At 34.0% G+C, this 20,726-nt stretch overlaps 1 protein-coding gene across 20 annotated transcripts in view; it reads right to left on the reverse strand.

Annotated features, from left to right (window-relative positions):
- Positions 1 to 20,726, reverse strand: part of KCNMA1 (potassium calcium-activated channel subfamily M alpha 1) — a 410,890-nt gene that overhangs the window by 137,346 nt on the left and 252,818 nt on the right. For 16 of the 20 annotated variants that reach the window (XM_068139896.1, XM_068139895.1, XM_068139886.1 and 13 more), the window contains 5 exons: positions 17,295 to 17,370; positions 14,822 to 14,992; positions 13,046 to 13,137; positions 1,657 to 1,767; positions 179 to 284 (listed from right to left, as the gene is read on the reverse strand). In XM_068139896.1, coding sequence (XP_067995997.1) covers positions 179 to 284; positions 1,657 to 1,767; positions 13,046 to 13,137; positions 14,822 to 14,992; positions 17,295 to 17,370 — 556 coding nt within the window. Of the gene's footprint in view, positions 1 to 178; positions 285 to 1,656; positions 1,768 to 12,842; positions 12,935 to 13,045; positions 13,138 to 14,821; positions 14,993 to 17,294; positions 17,371 to 20,726 lie in introns of all 20 variants that reach the window. The other 4 variants (XM_068139897.1, XM_068139891.1, XM_068139883.1 and 1 more) reach the window with 1 other exon arrangement.

Raw genomic sequence — 20,726 nt, forward strand, 5'->3', positions numbered from 1 at the left:
GGTTTATAATAAAAGATATTATTTATTAGACAAGCTAAGAGATAGAAAAACATTCTTTTAGGGTTACATGAAGAAGAGATTTACTGGTTCTTTTTTTCCAAATAATGCAATGAATACATTTAAAAAACAAAACAAAACCCCAAAACTCAACAGGACAACAGAAGAACATAGTTGTTACCTTCACTCTCGCCAGGTCATGGGGATTAAGGACTGAACCCTGATAAAATTCCACCTGAGTGAAGTGTCGTTTAAAAAGAGCTTCCAGCTCAAGGTTAGGGGAGATACTGCAGACAGAAGAGCAAACAAGAAGTCAGTTTACATTTCTGCCCCATTCCCTTAATTCATAAAATTTAGGCGTTCAGACTTCTGCTAATGCTTTTACTGTGGTGTGAAAACAGTCTGCAGTGCTTAAAATACAAATACTATACTGCTTCCACTTCCTTACTTCTGTCTAGAGGGCTCCTAGCTCACTCCATTTAGCCACTGCACACTCATCATGTCAGTTTCTCACAGATGTGAACCCAGAAGAATTGGTGCAAACATTTAAAAACATCCTTACACAGCATTCTCCACAGAAATTATTTAGTAAGACAATCATCCTCTGCATTTCCCCACTATTCTCAAAACAGTTGTTTGCTTCGAATAAGAGAGATCAATGTAAAATAACTAAAAGCCAGAAAACAAACCCTATAGGGACTCTGGGGTGTATATGAGCTACAACTAAAACAATTATGCTATGACTTTCTGCCTCATTTCATTTTGCTAGAAATAAAAATATATTAAATGCTAAATTTAATAAGAAAATGAGAGATGCACACAAATATTTGCCTGTGAAGGTACAGAAGAAAGCAACCATAAATAAGGAGCCAGCTGCTAAACTTTCTTCATGTGCATATGCAGTTTCCTGATTCCCATCACCATATATTTCCGCTGTGGAAATGTGCATCTCCACAGTCAATTCTTGCTGTTTCTTAGAGAAGCAAAGAAAGCAAGCAAGTTCCTTGAGAATATTATCTGTAGTTCAATTTGAAAGGACTAAATAAAATCACTGTGTAAGTGCTACTGATCCTTAGTAAAAGACCAGTACTAACAATAGCAACACTAGACCTTAACTATATCTGTAATGTATCTCCTTTATATTGAAACAAATTCTGCACCTAATTTTTTCTTTATATAATTATTTACATATGAAATAATCATTTTCCCCTAGGGAAATCAAAGGCAAAAATGTATTCTCAGATAGCATACATTCACATGACACAGTATTTTCCACTAAATTTACTGATTTTCAAATTTTCAGTAGAAAATTTCACTAGACAGGTTTGCCATTAGAGAAGATTATCACATATATTTATTAATATTTTAGTATTTTTCACTTCAACATTCCATTTCCACTTCAACATTCCATTTCCACTTCAACTACACGTTTAGGTATCTACCTCACAACTGTTGACATTTGGGTCTGAACTCTGCTTAAAAAAACTATACTTAGAAATGGTTTATAAACAATTGCAGAAAACAACTCTTTTCTCAAAATACATTGTTAACAAAGTAATTTTTCAGTTATTTGGAGCTTGAAAGATGCTCTGTCTTCTCAAAACGACACAGCTTCACTTAAAGACTTTCATCTAAAATTAATCTTGAAAGATTACTTACTTATGCAGAAAGACAATTTCTACGTTGACATCATCCCTATCCTTGTGCAGGAAGTCCTTCAGGAAGTTGGACACACTTTCAAGTGTTATATGACCACAGACAACTATGTGCCTGTTACAGAAAAATAAGAGTTAATCTTGAATAAAAGGTAAAATAAGCAAGAAAGCAGAGAAGGAAATAGTAATTTATTGGCAATAAAAGAGCATTAATCTCTTCTTAATGCTTGTCTAGATCCTGTTCCATGGAGTCAGAGAAGAAAAACATAAGTTCTAATGGGTGCTTTGCAATTGCAAATACATACACACTTGCAAAGACTACTACTATTGACAAAACATTTGGCCAAGTTATATCACACATTTAACAATAAGTAGCATAATTTATATATATGTTTATACATTATTAACCTGTCTCTTTCCAAGTCAGGTTTCTTTAATTTAAACATCTTTCTCCATGTCTTTCCTCCTCTACTGATATTTGCTGTTTAAATTTTTGAGTTATGACATATTGAGACAGCAAATCTCCCTAATATGATTCCATACTTTATCATGGTTCGAAGTAGTCACTTATGCCAACAAAGACAGTACAAAGCTTGCCAATTACGGTAAATCAGTAAAAAGAGAAATCTTTTTCCTATCATAACTCCTACAAGGAGAGTACTTTGCAATAAAAAAAAAAATATCACTATTGCATCATGCAACAGACTGATTAAAAAATAAATAAATAATCAAAGTCTGCATAGAGTATGACATCACTAGGGCTTCTACTATTCTACATTTCTATTACTAGATGTATCTGACCATGTTAAATGGAAGCACAGTATATGCCTAGGCACACGTTTTTTAACTCTACATCTTAAATTTTGAAAGGCTGAAGGCATAGGATACTGCATTCTTCCTGCCTTAAGGGGTCTTTCCTCCTTTACTGTTGTAAAGCAAAGTCCAAAACTTTGTGATTAGAATATTCTACATTGTCTCATAACTGCCTTCATGGTATAAACTCAAGCCCAGCTTTCACTACTGTTAAGAGTTTAAAATAGATGGTGATTTTGGTAACTATTTTACCAATAACCACGTTGCTCTCAGAAGTCAGAAAGAGGATATGAAGACACCTCTTGCTCTAACAGCATGTAAATTTGTCATATAATCTACGCACAAATGCTACAAATATACTATTTCACAGATTCATTTGGCACTCAAATTGCCAAACATGAAGTACAGTCATTTCAGGGGTAAGAAGCAAACCATCCATGTCTCACCTACATCATAATTGTTCTGTGAAAACTCAGTAATGTAGAAACTTCATTGGCTGGAAACAAATAATAGGTGGCAGCAATGATTATTTATGTAATGGGCTATAATAGGAGTCTGTTTATGTTTCATAATTTGATGCTTGATGAAATGTGTTTGAGAAGTGTATAGAATTCATGGGAAAAGGGACAATGATGCAGAATAGAATAAATCAATAATATGCATTATGCAGTGAATAACATCACCATCATGTACAGTTACTTTTGCAGTGGTTCAGATGATGACTAGAAAAGCAAATCACAATAAAGTACCATTACAGCATACCCTATTGGTTTACTATTACCACTTTTTAAATAGCTTTATTTTGAAATATGATCAACTTAAACAAGTACTTTTGCCTGAGTTCTTGCTGACATCACTGGGACTCAGGTGTAATTTTAGAAATAACAGCAAACAAAAATGTCAGCGGTTTAACTCGTTTTGACAGACAGGGAACATGTTTACATGAGACTGAGCACACTGGGTTTTATGAACTAGGACTCAATAGTAGGAACATTTATTACTAAAGTAGCTATCCAGAGTGCCTGCTTTTGCTTCAGTGAGATTAGGTTTGCATAGTAAGTGTACAGAGCAATGAGTTCTTGGGACTGTAAACACTTAAAAATACATCCCCAAAAAAATCCCCAAGTTAAAGATTTCCTGGTTTACGAAGTGGTCAGTACAATGTCAGAAAACAAAATATAAAACACGTTAGTTCTTTCTTTTTTGGTGTAAGGGGTCCTTAAGAGGTTTCCCCAGGGATCTTTGCAGCTTGACATAGTCTGCAGCAGCCTCTGTACTGGATAAAATCATGTCTATATTCCTCCCTTCTGAAGCACTCTTGCCCAGTTTCCCTAGTGGTCAATTTCCTGAGCTGCCAGCACTGGCTTCCAATGTGTTACTGCACTCACAGTTAGGTCAAGAAAATAACCGTCCAGAGAAGAGTAAAATATGATTTCAAGCACTGAGACACACTCCTCACCAAATGGATGATTCACCACTCAATGGATCAATGTAAATGAAAAAAGTCAAGGAAGTTCAGATTCTAAAGAGCATTTAAAAACTTTGTCCTTTACTAGATCTAAATTCTGAACACACTGTGTTTAATAAACCATGTTAGAGTAATATATTAGGATGTTCTTGCTGTTCAGCACTCTTCCTGAGTGTAAAGCCATCTTGCACCAAACCCCACACAGGCTCAAGAAAATTATAAATAACAACTAAAAGCAATCATTTTTATTCTTTATATTTTCTGTACTTGTTTTCTAAGAGGAACAATTTGAAACTATGGGTAATAGTTTCATCAAATGTTTCCATCTATTACTAATTAAGAAATTGAACTTTTCCATTTGCATAGATGATGCAAATTACTTTTAATTAATTTTAATAACAGAAATAATTTCTTCTTGAAGGCAACCACTTTGTACAGATCCTGGCTTTTGGTTTTAGCACAATCTCTTCTTGAATGCTCTTGTGCTACACTGCACTCCTGTGCAATTTACTTCATTGCTAGGAGATTTCACTTCATAAGGGGGTTTTGTCATTTAAAAAAATATGGATAAACTGAAGAGAAAAGCCACAAGCCAGAGAGAGTCTGCAACACTAATTACTCTGATGCAGAAGAAACTTTCATAGGAAAAAAAGATTACAAAGTAAATAAGGTAGGAAAAGATCTCCACAGATTATCTACTGCAAAAAAATCCCAGTAGAAGTAGATGCATTTGGTATTCAGTCCTATTATGATTTTCATTCAGTAGGGTTTCATAGCAACCTGCTCCAGTGAAAATAAACCATTTGGTTGTCAAATACTCTTGCATCAAGACTGATTCTTTTGAAAGTGCCACAAGGAATCTGCACCATAGTATCATTTTTAGCACTCTGATCTGGGGCTGGACATGATCAGTTCTCTTTGCTGTTCTTAAATAGTGCAAGACAGTGTCTGGACCAGTGATTACAATAAAAGCTCCTTATTTTCAAACAGTATGTTTTTATAAGATACTTGGCATTAATTTTTGGTTGAAAACTGACCACCACCACGCCTCCCAAATAAAAGAAAGAAAAAAATATCTTTTTAATATAAATTATATTTTTGCTCAGAAGAAGAAGAAATTGAAAACAGATTTCCTACTTGCCCAGAGGGAGTTATTATGTACATTACTTAAAATCTGGACAGTTTATATAGTTCCAATCTGTCGTGTAAATGATTTGAAGATTTATAACTTCTTCCATTTGTTCTAATAACCATCCCCTTCCCATGTACAACCCATTTTTTTTTCCATGTACTGAGAAATAAAACCACCACATTGGGTATCTTTAGCTTTGAGCAAGAGTTGGTTGGTAGGAAAACATTGTGTTACTACTTTTAGATCAACAATCTGCAGGAAGCTTTAGTTTATGCAAATTTGCAAAAAGTAAAATTATTATGATTGAATGCTTGATTTTTTTTTTTTTGGGTGGTTTGTTGCTTTTGCTTATTTTTCGATTGTTTGTTTTCATTCTTTATAAACAAAATTTAGAAATTCCTGTATAATATTGAAAACCACAATTCAGGAATTCAGACATTTTTCTTGCTGACAAGTATTCAGTAGAACTAAGGTCTCTGTTAGGTGTCATTGGTATCACGTATCAGAGGTGAAACAAGTTTAATGTGCCAATGGAAATCCCAATGATATGATAGTGATGCTGCAAAACCAAATTCTTTTACTGAGTCAGAAGCTTATCTAGACCCATATTCTATCAACCAATAAAGCCAGACTAATGCATTCTCTCACATACCTACTTATCATTCTCAAAATCAGTGACTAAATATGAAAAAACAATTCAGTTCTACACAGCTGATTTTAACTGTGAATCTCCACAACTGAAATTCTCTATAGCACCTATTATTTTTCCCTTCAATTATTGGCATAATGATACGTTTGCTATAAATACACTAGCTTCTTATAAAGTCAACAAAAATGGTGACAAACGGTCCAAAGCTACCACAGATACAAACAGTTTCACGAAGGAAAAAAAGGATTAAATGAGTAAACTCTAAAGCATCTAGAATTCTGACATAATTGAGAACATACACTTAATCCATGTAAATGAAAACAGATTCACTGTGAACAGAATTCTTCAAAAAGTATCTTTGCATAGTTCTTCCTTCAGAGGACATAGTATGAAAGGCAAATCTGTTTATTTGGAAAGAAATTATATCCACTTTATTGGAATGAGTATAAAGAACTTGAAAAAACTCACTCTAACCAATGTGTCATAATAAATCAAAGGTAATAAACACAAAATTCTCTGCAGCATTCAGCTGAATACATGGTGTTCACTTGTCAAGTAAATAAATGAAGTGTGATGCATACTGATCTAGATGTCTGTATAAAATTATAATACTTATATCAAATACATATGCACAAATCTCTTTATGGTCTTTTTGCTTAATGTTCTGATCATTCCTTCATCTACTGAGTATCTAAATGCTTTGCCAGTAGCAGACTGTGATGGCTGAAGTAAACAAGTTCTTGTAAAGTTCAACTTGTTTTCCTCAAAGAAGGGTGGAGTCAGGCTCTTCTCATTGATGCCTGATGACAGAACAAGGGGCAATGGGTGGAAGTTGAGGCATATGAAGTTCCAGGGAAACATGAGCAAAATATTTTTTCACTGTAACAGGCTGCCCAGGGGAGTTGTGGAGTCTCCCTCTCTGGAGACATTCAAAACACGCCTTGATGCATTCCTGTGTGACCTGGTATAAGTGATCCTGCTCTGGCAGGGGATTGGACTACATGATCTCTTGAGGTCACTTCCAGCCCCTAACATTCTGTGATGATTCACTAAAACTTATTGATCCATTCACCAGTTCTGCCTTCTCATAATACACTTCCTGGAATGTTCACACTTAAAGCCATGGCCTGTATATTTTGTAGAACATGTTAGATCAATAGATTTATAAACCAAATTCAGTATTTCCTGGGTCAAAATTTGGACAGCAACAACTGCTCTTTTGATGCCAAACAAAAGTTTCTTTAAAGCTTAGGCAGAGTGAAGGAAAATTTGAATTTTTTACAATTTAAACTAGAAATATAAAATATGTGTTGTTATTGTAGGAATGGAATGTAATTTGAGACACAGAATACACTTCTTTTTTTTTAAAGACATAATGCTGTTATATGTCATGTCTCACATTTTCTTTCTTTTTTTCATAAGCACAGATACAGTTTAATGTGAATGCAAAATTTTGGAAAAAAGAAAAGTTTGTCCTGTTAGTTCTGTCTGTCAGTCTAACACTCATCAGATTTTCATTATCATTAAGTGAGACTTCATTTGAACAATGGTTAGCAGATGGGAAATAGAGACACCTCGGGAATCATAATGCAATCTATGTCACATTCTCTTACTACATTCTCATCCCACTGGAAAATAATCTCTTATATATTGTATTGAATTATTTAATATAATATGTCACTGTAGCTATGCCTCTCATTACTGCAGCAAATGGACCTTCGCCACACTAGCTGGATAATCCTGTTTTTTTCCTTCTAATTTTAATCACATTCAAATGTCTAATGAGTCCAAGATGGCCTGTCAACTTAAATTATCTGTTTGTCTTTCTGTTTACCATATCTATCTGTCCACAGTTTTTATTTTTCCCTGTGAAGTCTAGTTATTGAATCCCATGTTTCCTTCTGGAAGGAATGCCTACCAGATGATTATTCCTGTTGATATGTTGATGATTTGCTAATGTATGGCCTGTAAATATAAGAAATATGAAGAAACCTCTGGGAAGCAGAGGAGATCATGACAGAAGAGAAAAAAAGAGTTTTTAATAGCTTATAATGTAAAGAAATGTGATTTAATTAAAACACAGCTTTGAATCCTATACATTAACTACAGTAATGCCTCTGGATTGTTTTTAAAAAACATTTTCAAAATCTAACAGTTTAGTATAAAGAATGAATATTTACTATTGAGACAATATGAGTAGTTTACATATACACATATGTGTATATAAAATAATAAATCATCTCTCTTTCTGCCAATATCTATTAATGTAAAGCTGTGTTCTGCTTGCTCATCTCATAAACAATTTCCATTGGATTTGATAGTAGTTTGCATGAAGAAGGAAAAAAATAACAGCACATGGAATTTAAAGTCAATAATTCAATGTAAATACTGAAAAAAATAATTAAGTTATACAATCCCTCTTTCAGGCCAGCAGTTTACAAATGTTTTTCCCATATGTTCTGCAAAGCTGATTTACAGTAAGCTAACGTTTTTCAACTGGAAAATATTTCACAGAATTAAAATTCAGTCTGATCACATGAACACATACAGAAATGAAACAACCGAGCAAGAATAATTCTCAAGTATATTAGTAAATACAGAATAAAAGTTAATTATAAATTAGTAGAGGTAAAGCAAATCCAGTTATTTAACTATATCTCAGACCTGACCTATGTAAACATTACAAATACACAAACCTTGATTGTTGTTGCGGGATTTTTTGCTTAAAGGAAGTTATAACATAGATGATATTATAAGTCCTATTTTGTCTAGCACTGAATGTGTAGCTTCCAAATATCACAAAAAGTGTACTACACAGAATCCTATGCATTCCAACCAAAGAACTTCTTGAAGAAAACCTTTGTCTCACATGATTTATTGCCTGAATTTCATAGTTAAGAGGTTAGTTGGAGCGATTCAGAAAATCCAAACCCAAAGCGGTCACTGCCTCTGCCAGCCTTCCAGAGGTACACATGCATGAAATAATCTGTTGGTTTATTGCTATATCCTAAAAAACCAATAGTCTATGACCTATGGTGGTAACAGTGGCAGATAACTTTTCATCCTCCTGTGCTACTTCAAGTTAAAAATATCACTTTAAAATAATCCCTTGAATACTAACACTACAGATAGGTTCTACAGATGGGTTACAGGAACAGCCTAAACAGAGTAAGTCAAATTGAAAGTTTTAAGAAGAAATGAGCTAAATGTAGATAGGGTGTAGAGAACCAGCTAATGGCTAAGAGAAAACGTCATTAACAGAATAGAATACAATAGAATAAACCAGGTTGGAAGAGACCTTCAAGATCATTGCATCCAACCCATCAACCAATCCAACCCACCTAAACAACTAAACCATGGCACCAAGCACCCCATCAAGTCTCCTCCTGAACACCTCCAATGATGGCGACTCCAGCACCGCCTTGGGCAGCCCATTCCAATGTGCAATCACTCTCTCTGTATAGAACTTCTTCCTAACATCTAACCTAAACCTCCCCTGGTGCAGCCTGAGACTGTGTCCTCTTATACTCAAGCTATATACCATTTCAGTTTGTAACTGATGAAAATGCTCAAGCAGACAGAAAAGCATCACACTTCCCCTGCTTATATACGTAATTATACATTATTTTCTAAATTGAAGTGTATGGAATTTTTATAATACTGTAATAAAAGTTGTGGCTTTTCCTTCTCCATTTAAACATGTTACACACTTAAACAGGTGCACTTTGCACAATTAAATTTAGTTGCTGATGAAAATGCGTTCCCTATTTAATTTTAAGTTTCTGTTTTCTTCATGAAATTCTTTTATGGATTTATCTGTATCATTTTATTTACTAGTGACCTTAGCAAGAAGCAACTGGGGTTTGTTCTGTGCATAACTAATGTACAATGGACACTTTTTCTTGCTTACTGACCATCCGATTCTAATGTATCAAGGCACATATTAAAAATCATTAGTCTTCTGATGAGGTGATCTATGACAGCAGCAGAAAGTTTTTTTAGCAGTACTTTCATTACCTATACAGCAGATTTCATTGCTTATAAATTTGAAATTCAAGATAAGGATTATTACATTTTTGTAACTTTTTTTGGGTTTTTTTGCACTAGGTTGTGATTGTGATGAAGTCATTGCCCTGCTTGTCAAAGTTTTTAATAGGTTTATTTGTATGTGTTTTGGTGGGTGTGTGTATATATATATTAAAAAAAAAATGAACACAGTTATTTGGTGCAACAATAAAAAACTCCTATAAAATCAAATTCCTGCTTTGCATTCTGCAAGAGCTTAGAAGTTTCATTACAGAAATATGTTGCAAAGCAGAGACCATAAATTACACTTGAAATTAAAAATTCCTCATGGACTTTTGTAACAAAACTACCTAGTATCTAGTAAATTTAACCACTGGCAATTCCATACTGCCTATAAACTACTGCCGTTTCCAAATTCTCAATCTATGTGTCTCTTCCAAGAGAGAAGTAAGCTTGCTTATTGTGCAAAATCATTCCTATACAGTTTACAAGTTCTTTGAAGACTCCATTGGCTGACCGAAATTATTGGGAGTGTTGGTTTGTTATCGTTAGTAAGCAGTTTGTAGAAATAATTCTTATGAATTCAATTCTAGATATTTCTAAACTTAATACTCTATACAAAGGTTTAGTATTGCTGTAGTGTAATTCTTAAAAGATAAATGTTTAATCATCATACAGAAGCACGTTATTCCACAGACATAGTTCATGTGGCAACATGTATAAACATATATATATATAAATGCTACGAAGCAGATTCCATATATTTATCTGTTTTGGAGAAAGTTAAAAACTGTACACACTTGTTATTTTAAAAACTGAAACTACATCTTTCAACAATTCTTTCAATTTAGCTGTTTTAAGTTGTACACATATTTAATTTTATCTGGGAACTCTGTGTTGGGAATAGAACAACTGTAGTTTCTCATTACATTTGCTGCCAGAATCTATGCTTAGTTGCTCAACTAAAGGCCTTACATTACTAATTACTACCACATGTACATATCCCAAGCAAAGGAAAACATTGGTTCTGACGATCCATTATCTAAACATTGAATTACAAATGAAAAAAAAAAATAAAAATTGGCCAAACATAACATTTCATCAATCTTGCTCTACTGACTGCAAAAGCAACATCAAACAAGGGGTGTTAATGTTTTTTCACTGTGCAGTTCCCAAGCTTAGACCCACATGAGTAAAGGACATCTTTAAACTACTTAGCAATGAGTAACTGAAGCAGAAAACAATGCATAAAGTAACTCAAACAGCTTGTGTGCTGATGAGAGAGAGGAGTTTCAAATGACAAGTTATATGGGCAGTAGAGATGAGCAGAGAAAGCCCTGACAACAGAGTGAGCTAAAACCAAACAGTGAGCACACATAAATAAAGACAACAACAAAAGGAAAAAAAAATACCCACACACCAAAAATGAAGCAAGCCCCAAAGCTAGCAGAAGCCTGCAATCTGGAATTGAGCTTTTTGGGATGTGAGGTTCTGACTGAAGATCAGGTCCAAATTCAGAGATGACTGAGCAATGCTGGTACTAGCGACAATGGAGAAGGGGGGAAACTACAACTGTGTATGTAAAACAGTTTTTATCTTTATTTCCCTCTGTTATAACTCCTTTAGAGCCTCAAAAAACAGAGGTGTAAGTTCTGTTTGAGAAGCGTTTGGTTTTTAGAAATCAAGTATGAGTACAGTATGATTCTGAGTAGGCCCCTGTCACAAATAAATATTTAGGGGAATGAATAGTACTACTCCATCTCAGAAATGTATTAAGGCTTTTAAAAAATCTAGATAAGTGAATTATGATGCAAGTTCCCAGTATTAGTGATATATATTTAAGAATATCTCAGAAAAGAAGTACTGACATTTTCAATTGTGTCATCTAATTACTGGAATATTACTGCACATACAATATAGTATGTTGTATCTAAAAAAAACACTTTGTCTGCCCAGTGATGTAAAATGGTAGTCCAGAATTATACCTCTGTGGGACATTTATAGTCCTTCTGATCCCCAGACTTGATAAAGCCATAACCCACGTTTATGAAACAATTCACAGGTAATGATTTTAAATTAATAAAGTAAAATCATGTCTTTGTAAAGTAAGGAGAGGGATAATTAATTAGATGTGATCCATGAAGTACTATCTTTATGTTACATGTAAAGGATTCTGTATGACTAGTCTTTTACGGCAAGTATATCTCTGCCAGTGAATGTCACAATGATATGTAATGAAACAAAAGATGGCAAGGCTAAAGGTGATATAGAGGAGAAATTACTATATCATCAAGTAGTTTATTAAACGATGTATCCCTGCAGGTCTAGATAATGAGAATGCCAGAAAGAGCTGGTTTAAGCTTGCTCAAAAAAAATAAGCAGGCTTTCAATAGAAATGTAATGAGCTAATATAGTTCAATAAAATTTACCAAGTAAAACCAGTGTTTCTCACAATAGGCTTTTTCCCATACTATATTGATACCAAGGCTACTACATCCCCTTCTTAGGATGAGTTTCACATGGTGTGTGGAAGAGAATCACTTTAAAATCCCTGATCAAATATTATAAAATAACAAGTATTTGCAATATTTATATGAAGTCAAAAGGAGCTGCATGAGATTTGTATCTGCTGTTTGAACAAAGAGAAACAGCAGAATTCTGACACAGTCACTCTAACGGAATAACCTGACCAACATAAATCTCATATTTTGCACTCCAGTAAAGCCAAGTTTTCTGAACTCTATGAAAATCATTTGAATGATCATTGTCATTTAACTAAGAGATGACCACATGATAATCTGATGCTCCAAACTGTGAAGCAGTAAGTGATCCTTGTTCTAGAAGCTAACTGCATATGCTATAGCAGCATTTTCTACAAGACATGTCAGTATTGTCTTAGTGGTAGCCAAGTTCTCCTGAAGTAGGGACAAAATATTGTGACTTGTACCATGCATAGCCCAGGTCTCAAATTTATAGTGTGACAATTTTTCAGTGGTAACATCTGATGTCAAGGAATACAGTCTTATAAGCTGCGAGTCAGTTGTTACCACCTTCAGGGTCTCTTCAAAGTCACACAACCACACCTGGTCTTTTTTGACTTACTTTCTGCCTCGGGTTGAGTTAAAAGTCCCGCCGTATTTCTTCCGATTAAGGATGAGAGCAGCAATTTCTGGCACGTAGCGAGCAAACATTGCCTACATGCATGGAACAAAAACACAAGGAAAAAAAAAAAAAAAAAAAAAGAAAATGGCATGCAGAGAGTGTTCTACTGCAGCAGAGGCAGCAGAGCCTCTTGGGATACTTACTTTCTTCCACTAACCGCACTATAGGAACCACCATATTTCTTGCGGTTTCCTATTAACTCTATGATTTCAGGGACGTAGCTGGCAAACATGGCCTAAGAAGAAGATAGGAGACAGAAGAAAAGACTAAAAAGAGAGGCCAAAGAAAGGGGGATGATGAATATTTTCAGAAGAGATGTATCTTTAAGATCTGAAAATTCAAAAGATTTAGATCTATGAAGTCGTTTAAAAAGAAAATTTAAAAAATATTAAAGTTCTTATCAACCAAAAAAAAAGGGCTCAATGGAAAAGTTCATCTTGGAGAAGGTACACACCTTAGAAATTAAGAAAATGGTCAAAAAAGGAAAAATAGGCAAACAAAACAAAAAATTAATTCAAACTGGTATCTAATCATAAAATATAGTTATGTCTAATTCTCCTTATAGAGGGGAGAGTAAAAAATCTATCCAAGCTCCACTGCAAAAAACAAACCCAGGTGTCATCATTACTGTTACATTTGTATTTTAAAAGACAGTCATCCCCATACACACTTCATTAGGATTCAAAATAAGACAAAAACAAGATGGAATCAAGGGGGTTTACCCCCAGAAAGAAACAAAAATGGTCACCTCCCCCGCCCCAAAAAAATACTTTTTTCCAAAAGTTTATGTTTTCAAAAGGACTGGAATAACATGTGATAGAAAAAAAAAAGGTTTTAAGAAGAAAATAAAAAATATTCTGCCATGTTTTGTCCAACAAACAGCTTCCTTGTGGCTGGATACATCAAAGAGCTACTGCCAGTTGACATGGTGTTAGTCTTCATATGTCAATGAACATAGATGAGAATGCATATATTTATGATCATATATATACAAAGTCATATATATGCATCTCTGTGTGCCTCATATATAGCATTCATAACATTAATGATATACATACCACCTCTGGAAGATGTATGTATATGTGGAATCAGTATATGAGAGTGAAGTAACAATATAGAAATGTACGTGCTTGATATATACTGGGAGTCATCCATAAAGCACTTACCTTGCACAGTGTAAATATTAAAATAAACCCTGCTGGTTTAGAGAATAACATTACCACAGGTCTTACAATATTACACACACTGATATATCATATAAAAGTTAACAAAAAGCAATTAGTAACTTTTGTGCTATGTAGAAATGACAAAGAACACTAGAATTTAGTGACAGAAAAGGACACTGATTATGGCCACATGATAAATTGTGAGTTGAAATTGTGCCTACATGACATGAAAGGATGTTTGAAATTAAAAAGAATGCAGTTTGCCATCATTTTGATCAGGCAAGCTGCTCTTTAAGGCAGTCCAAAGCCACAGTGTTTGTTGGAATTCTGGGAAGGAACACAGAAGGATGGGTAGGACATCTGAAACCGCAAAGTGCCTTTAAGTATCAATAGCAGCCTCCAAAAAATGCACTACAGTCAGTCACTAAATGTACTACATTACAAACAACATTATATGTTGAAATACTAAAGCATTTGATGTATTCACATGCATTACTCTTTTAAATGGATTAGAATAATTCGGAGTTTACTAAACTGGACTAATTTAACAAGCTCTGCCAAAATATTTATCTATAGAAGAAAAAAAACACATTAACTAAGGTGTATTAAACATATTTAAAGGTGTTACAATTAATTTTAATTCACTAATCCAGATAGTATTTTTTTAATTACAGTATTGAGCTGTATAGAATCAAGTACAAAGGTAACTGGAATAATAATAATAATTATTATTAATAATAAAAGAGTTTTTACCAATCCCCCAAGGATGAAGAAGACCATGAAAAGGCGCCCAAGGGTTGTTTTTGCATAAACATCTCCATAGCCAACAGTGGACATTGTAACCATCAGTAAATAAACACATTCCCAATATGTCAACGGTTGATTATTTTGGAAATTTTCCCATGGATCCCCTGAGTTCTCCACCTAAATTATACAAGAAAATATATGATTACTTAATACAGTTGTACCACAAATTCTTTCTATTAATGTATGCATTTGTGCATGTATATATATAAATATATACACATATAAAAAAAATCTGGCATAACAACAGATTCTCTGGACACTTTCTTATGATTTAAGAATCTAACTATCTAACTCTGTCCCAATTATAGAACTACAGTCCTTTTGCCAAAAGACATAGCTTTGCCACTCTTAATACTTATGGGAATTATCTTTTCCATTCACTACTAAATAATACAACTTAATAATGCAGCTAGGTAAAATCATTTTTTAACAGCTTGTTTGGAACTTTTAAAGAGTGAATCTTATTTGGATTGTAATTCCTGCTTCTATCTTAAAGCATTATGTAGCTATTAAAGCCATAAGTGACACGATATTTCTTTTTCAAGAAGCCAGCTACTGTGTGTGACAAAGTTATAAATTTATCAGCGGGAAAAGAGCACGCCCTCTAAAATCTGTTCCACAGTAGAAGTTTGAAGTTGAGGATTCCTACAGCAGAATAGAGAAACTTATGCAAGAACAGAGAAGCTTAATTTAAAGAAAAAAATAAATAAACTCCCAAAGAAATAAAAAATAAATTTCCTACGTTGGGTGAGTTAATTCTCCTCGCAGCATCTTCCTAGTGCTGTGTTTTGCAGCAGGAGTTGATAACACAGCAGTGTTTCAGCTACTGTTGAATAAGTATCAAGGATGTGTCAACATTTCCCTGCCCCAAGAGTACATTGAGGGGTGGGCAAGATCTTGGGAAAGGACACAGCTGAGTCAGCTGACCCAGACTGGCCAAAGTGGTATTCCATGCTGTATGACACGAGCTCAGATACAAGGATGAAGTGAAAGAAGGAAGTGGGGGGATTCATCCACAGCATCTATCTTCCTAAGGAACCACCAAGCTTAGAGACCCCTGACTCCCAAGACCGATACTCATCCTCCTGATGGGCAGTGCAGACTAACATATCTCTCTCTGCTTTTGCTTCCACAAGGTCTGTTGCTCTGATTATTATTGTTATTAAATTGCTTCTATCTTATTACTGGCTTTTGTTAAGTTTTCCCCTCTCCATTTAAGAAGGGGAGTGATAAAGTGGCTTTGGTGGGCATCTGGCCCCTAGGCCAGGGCCAAACCACCACAAAGCCAAACCTCCAACCAACAAAAGAAAACCAAATGAAACCAACAAAACCCACTGCAAACCAAGCCTTAGAAAATAAAATTAGCATGTCTTTTTTGTTGCTGTTGTTTAAAAATAGAGAAAGATACATTTGTCAAGTGGAGTGTAAAAATGTGGTTGTCTATGAATAAGAAGTATGTCATAAATTAAACATACAAAATTTCACTGCATCTTTATTAATAGTGAAAATCAAGTGACTAATATAACAAGAAGATAAATATTCTGAATTTAATCTTTTATGTCTGGATGCCACACAAGGTAATTCAAGTAAAGTCAATGAAATTGCTCAGGACTAACATCAATAACATTAAATTACACTATCAGTCCAAAATCATCCCTAAATAAGTTAGCAGATTGACATTTTCCTGAGTCTAAATTGATCATAAAATATACTTAAAGGACAACACTTAACTGTATTTACCAAATAAATCAGTAAAAACTACTAGGTTAAAATATTTATGCAACTGACATATGCCTATCATACATATGTGTATTCATATTTATGAATTCATATGGACTTGAACACTATCTAACTTAGAATGTTTTAGGCATTGTTAAGTGCAGAATAAAAATCCAGTATTAAAATACATTATTAGTGAACTGGAACTGAAAGCTACAGCAAAAAAAAAAAAAAAAAAAAAAAAAATTAAATTTAAGAACAAAAGTGAAGGAAATAATCTCTACAAAATTTCTACATACTGTATTAGTAACCCCATTACCCCATTCTGGAAACACAACAGAACTGCCTTCTTCCGGCACAACCATTGATTACCCAGCACTTCAGTACAACTTCAGCTCCACCATCCCCTTCCAGGAAGCACTCCAGGCAGTTGTTTAGGAAACAGTGCCATCTACTGGTACTTTATAATTGGTCAAGAAGTTCCAATAGTTCCAAGGGTTCATATTTTATTACCGAGGTTAAGGATGCATTACTTACTATTCAGAATTAGTTTTGAATAGGAGCCTAAAATTTGGGAAGATTTTTATTGCACCCTATGTTATGGCATTATCCAGAGCATGGCATTTTCAGGTAATAAAGTAGTTCAGAGAGCAGATGCTCCACAAGAAAAAGACAATGAAGTATTTTCAAATATACTTACCAAATGTATGAACCCAGCTGCTGTCAGCCACGTGCTGATAAATATAGAGCACAGATTCACTAGCTTGATGGAATTACTGAAAGCAAACAAAACCCAGGTTAATTTCTGGTAACAAGAACTTAAGACTGGAACTCATCCCACATTTTTATTATGCAGCTGTATACAAATGTATACTTTATTGTGAAAGAGTTTGATGAAGATTCATGAAGAGAAGCATGCTCCCTAAAAAATGTAATCAAAAGCCTATGCAAAATATCTATTCTTTTGTCTTGGCAGAGATCACATTTCATACACAGCTTGAAAGGAGATTCTCAATGCATTTGATAGCAGCAAGAGAAATAGAAACCTTAGTTACACCTATACTCACAAACAAATATAAATAAATAATGCTTTTCACAAATAATCTCTCAGTACACTCACCTTATTTTTTATTACTGTACACTTCAGCAATTAGTTACATGTAAATATTCTGGCCAATTAACACTGACTGCTGAACGCTGCATTTATACAAAACTGACTAATTTTAAAAGATTGTTTCACTTTTCATATGATTCTTCTATATTCATTGTGCTTTTGGCCTCAAACCTGCAGAGGCTTTAAAAATTAATCACAAGAAGTTGTTGCACACTTGCCACATATCAACAGTTGCAGGCATAACCACAGGGCAAGACTATTTTCCTGCAGTTACAGCAAACAATTACTGAACTATCACAGCCATAGTGTGCAAAAACCATAATGTAAAAGCCACACTGCTTTTATGAAAAATAGATTGTTTTTTAAAATCCCAAATTAAATAACTTAGACATTTTACAGTTCCTGTGTAAAGTCCTAAGTAATTTCTGTGTTATTCTGCTCACACGAACTCTTATGGACTTCTTAGTGGAAATTCCTATAAAGACAGAGTATTTAATACTTCACACTCATTTTTTAAAAATACATTTTATATATTTTTAATGTATTTTAAAATATATATAGATATGCCCACTAGCCAAACTTTGCAAACTCTAGTCCAAATTGTATGCTGTGTTCAGTTTTGGGCCCCTCACAACAAACAGGACATTGAGATGCTGGAGCGTGCCCAAAGAAGAGCAACTAAGTTGGTGAATGGCCTTGAAAAGAAATCTTATGAGAGGGTGAAGGAATGAGGTTGCTTAGTTTTCAGACGAGAAGGATGAAGGTAGACCTCGTCACCCTCTACAACTACCCTGAATCACGTTGGTATGAGGTGAAGGTCAGTCTCTTTCCATATGCAACACATGACAGGACAAGAGTAAACAGCCCGGAACAGGCTGCCCAGGGCAGTGGTGGAGTTACCATCCCTGGAGGTATTTAAAAGATGCATGGATGTGGTGCTATCACTATCACTGTGAGGCAGTACAGTTTTTGCAGTAGAGTTAATTATTTCTGCTTCCATTTAATTTAAGGAGCAATAAAAATGCATTCTTTTCTAAATAAAGAAATTAACCTGAAAAATTAATAAGACCAGCTCCATTGAAAACATTTTTAAGAGTTGCAGTTAACAAATTGGGCATCTGTGGGTACTAGAAGAGAAATGTGATTGGGTAATATGACAGATAGTATAATGAATACTGCACTCAAAAATAATATACCAGTAGTTTTGCAAATAATTAACATTCACCTACATCAACACATCTTCTGTATTTCTCTATTTCTTAATGGTTGGTTAAGGTTCATATTTTGTTGGTGATAACACTGAGTGACAGCAAAGGATCCTAACCAATAGGTTCACGTATTAAAATCGCAGAAGTCATTCTGACACAAAGCTCCATTATGAAAGGCTAGATTAGAACAGGAGAGGCTCCTGTTACAATAATGTGTCAGTATCTACATATTACTGTAATACAGCCATTAAGAATAAGTATTTACATGATATGTTTTGCACAGTTTTTGCAGATCTATTAAACATTGTATCTTATCTCTCCTCTATGAAATACTCACTGTTTCTATCAGAGTCTAAATATAGATGAAGGATTAGTCAAAAAAATTTTCCTCCTCTTTAAGCTTTTTCCAACATCTGTACAAAATCCCTTACTGTGATCCCTGCTTAAGCCTCTGTAGTTTTGTTGAAATATCAGAGAACAGTGAAGGAAATTTTTAACAATTTCTTCTATTTCATCAAGCACAGGAACAAAAATATCCAACACTGGCAAAAATACATTTAATTTCATATTGGCAGAGTACAGTCTTTTAATATAACATCATAAAATTTTGATGGTTTTCAAACATAATTAAGAATTTTTCATATATTGTAATAATTATATTAACTTTGCCACATTACTTTGCCAGTCTCCTCACTGCCTCTATTTTTGCATCATTTCACCTCTTCCTTTGGACTCCAGTGTTTGGAATGGCCTTTCTACCCACTGCATAAACAATATATGCTCCATTAATCCTTGTATCTCAGTCACTAATTCCAGGAATAATTCTAATGTATAAGTTAGAATAAAATCTTTTCTTTACTGGGCTGGGAGGAAAACGTGGATGTAATTCCTTCTTCTCAGTTGTTACTTGACATTAATGCCATGCACACCCAAATGCCTCTATACTTGAATTAGTTCCTTATTTTTTTCATAAACAATCTTTTGCCAAATTTTTGTAAATGACAAAAAGCGTATTTTTTTTCCTCTACTATTATTTCAGATAATAACAATACACTGAATTTGCTATCTCAGTTCAGTAGTTCAAGTCGTAATAACCTTTAGTCTTCATGCTGACAAACAAAATATTACATTGAAATTTTGTTACATTCTTAAAAGCAGCTTGGATGAAATGTTAAAATATCTTTATTCCCTGTTTTTTAACCCAAACAATGTTGCAGTAGCTAGTCAAAAGCACACAATACAGTATTGGAGTTTAAGGTAATAATAACAGAATAAGACAGTTTAAGACCACTGTATGTAACTGGAATCACTGCTTAAATTTAGGAAAGTAATTTTTACTTAATTAAAAATAAATTCACCAATATTAGTAGTTTAACTGTTCTAATTCTTGCAAAATTATACCAAAGATTCTTCATTAACAAGTCATCAGCATTCTTTACTAAGAAACTCTCAATTAGTTCTGTGTATCTAAATTCTTCTAAAATAAATACCATTCTATTAATGTGTTTTATTTTGACTCATCCATTTGGAAAAAAAAAACATATATGTTCTGTGAACTCTGACAATATACCAAATTACTTAATTAATTTCAAGTTATTAACTCAGGTACGAAATAGACCAAACACATCTCTCTGTTGAAAAAACAGGAATAGGGAGAGATAAAAATATCTTTTGAGGCACTAAGGGGATTTAAGTTAAATAAATGGTGTTAGTGCTGAATTGAGAAAATTCAGATCCAGGTAACAAAACTTTACAGTCATGTAAGAAAACTTTATAGGCTTTCTGATATCAACGTGTGAAGTTTACAGAT

The sequence above is a fragment of the Melanerpes formicivorus genome, unplaced genomic scaffold (assembly GCF_026170545.1).
Source record: "Melanerpes formicivorus ecotype bairdi unplaced genomic scaffold, bMelFor1.0.p_v2 SCAF_6, whole genome shotgun sequence".
In the NCBI taxonomy this organism is placed as follows: Eukaryota; Metazoa; Chordata; class Aves; order Piciformes; family Picidae; genus Melanerpes; species Melanerpes formicivorus.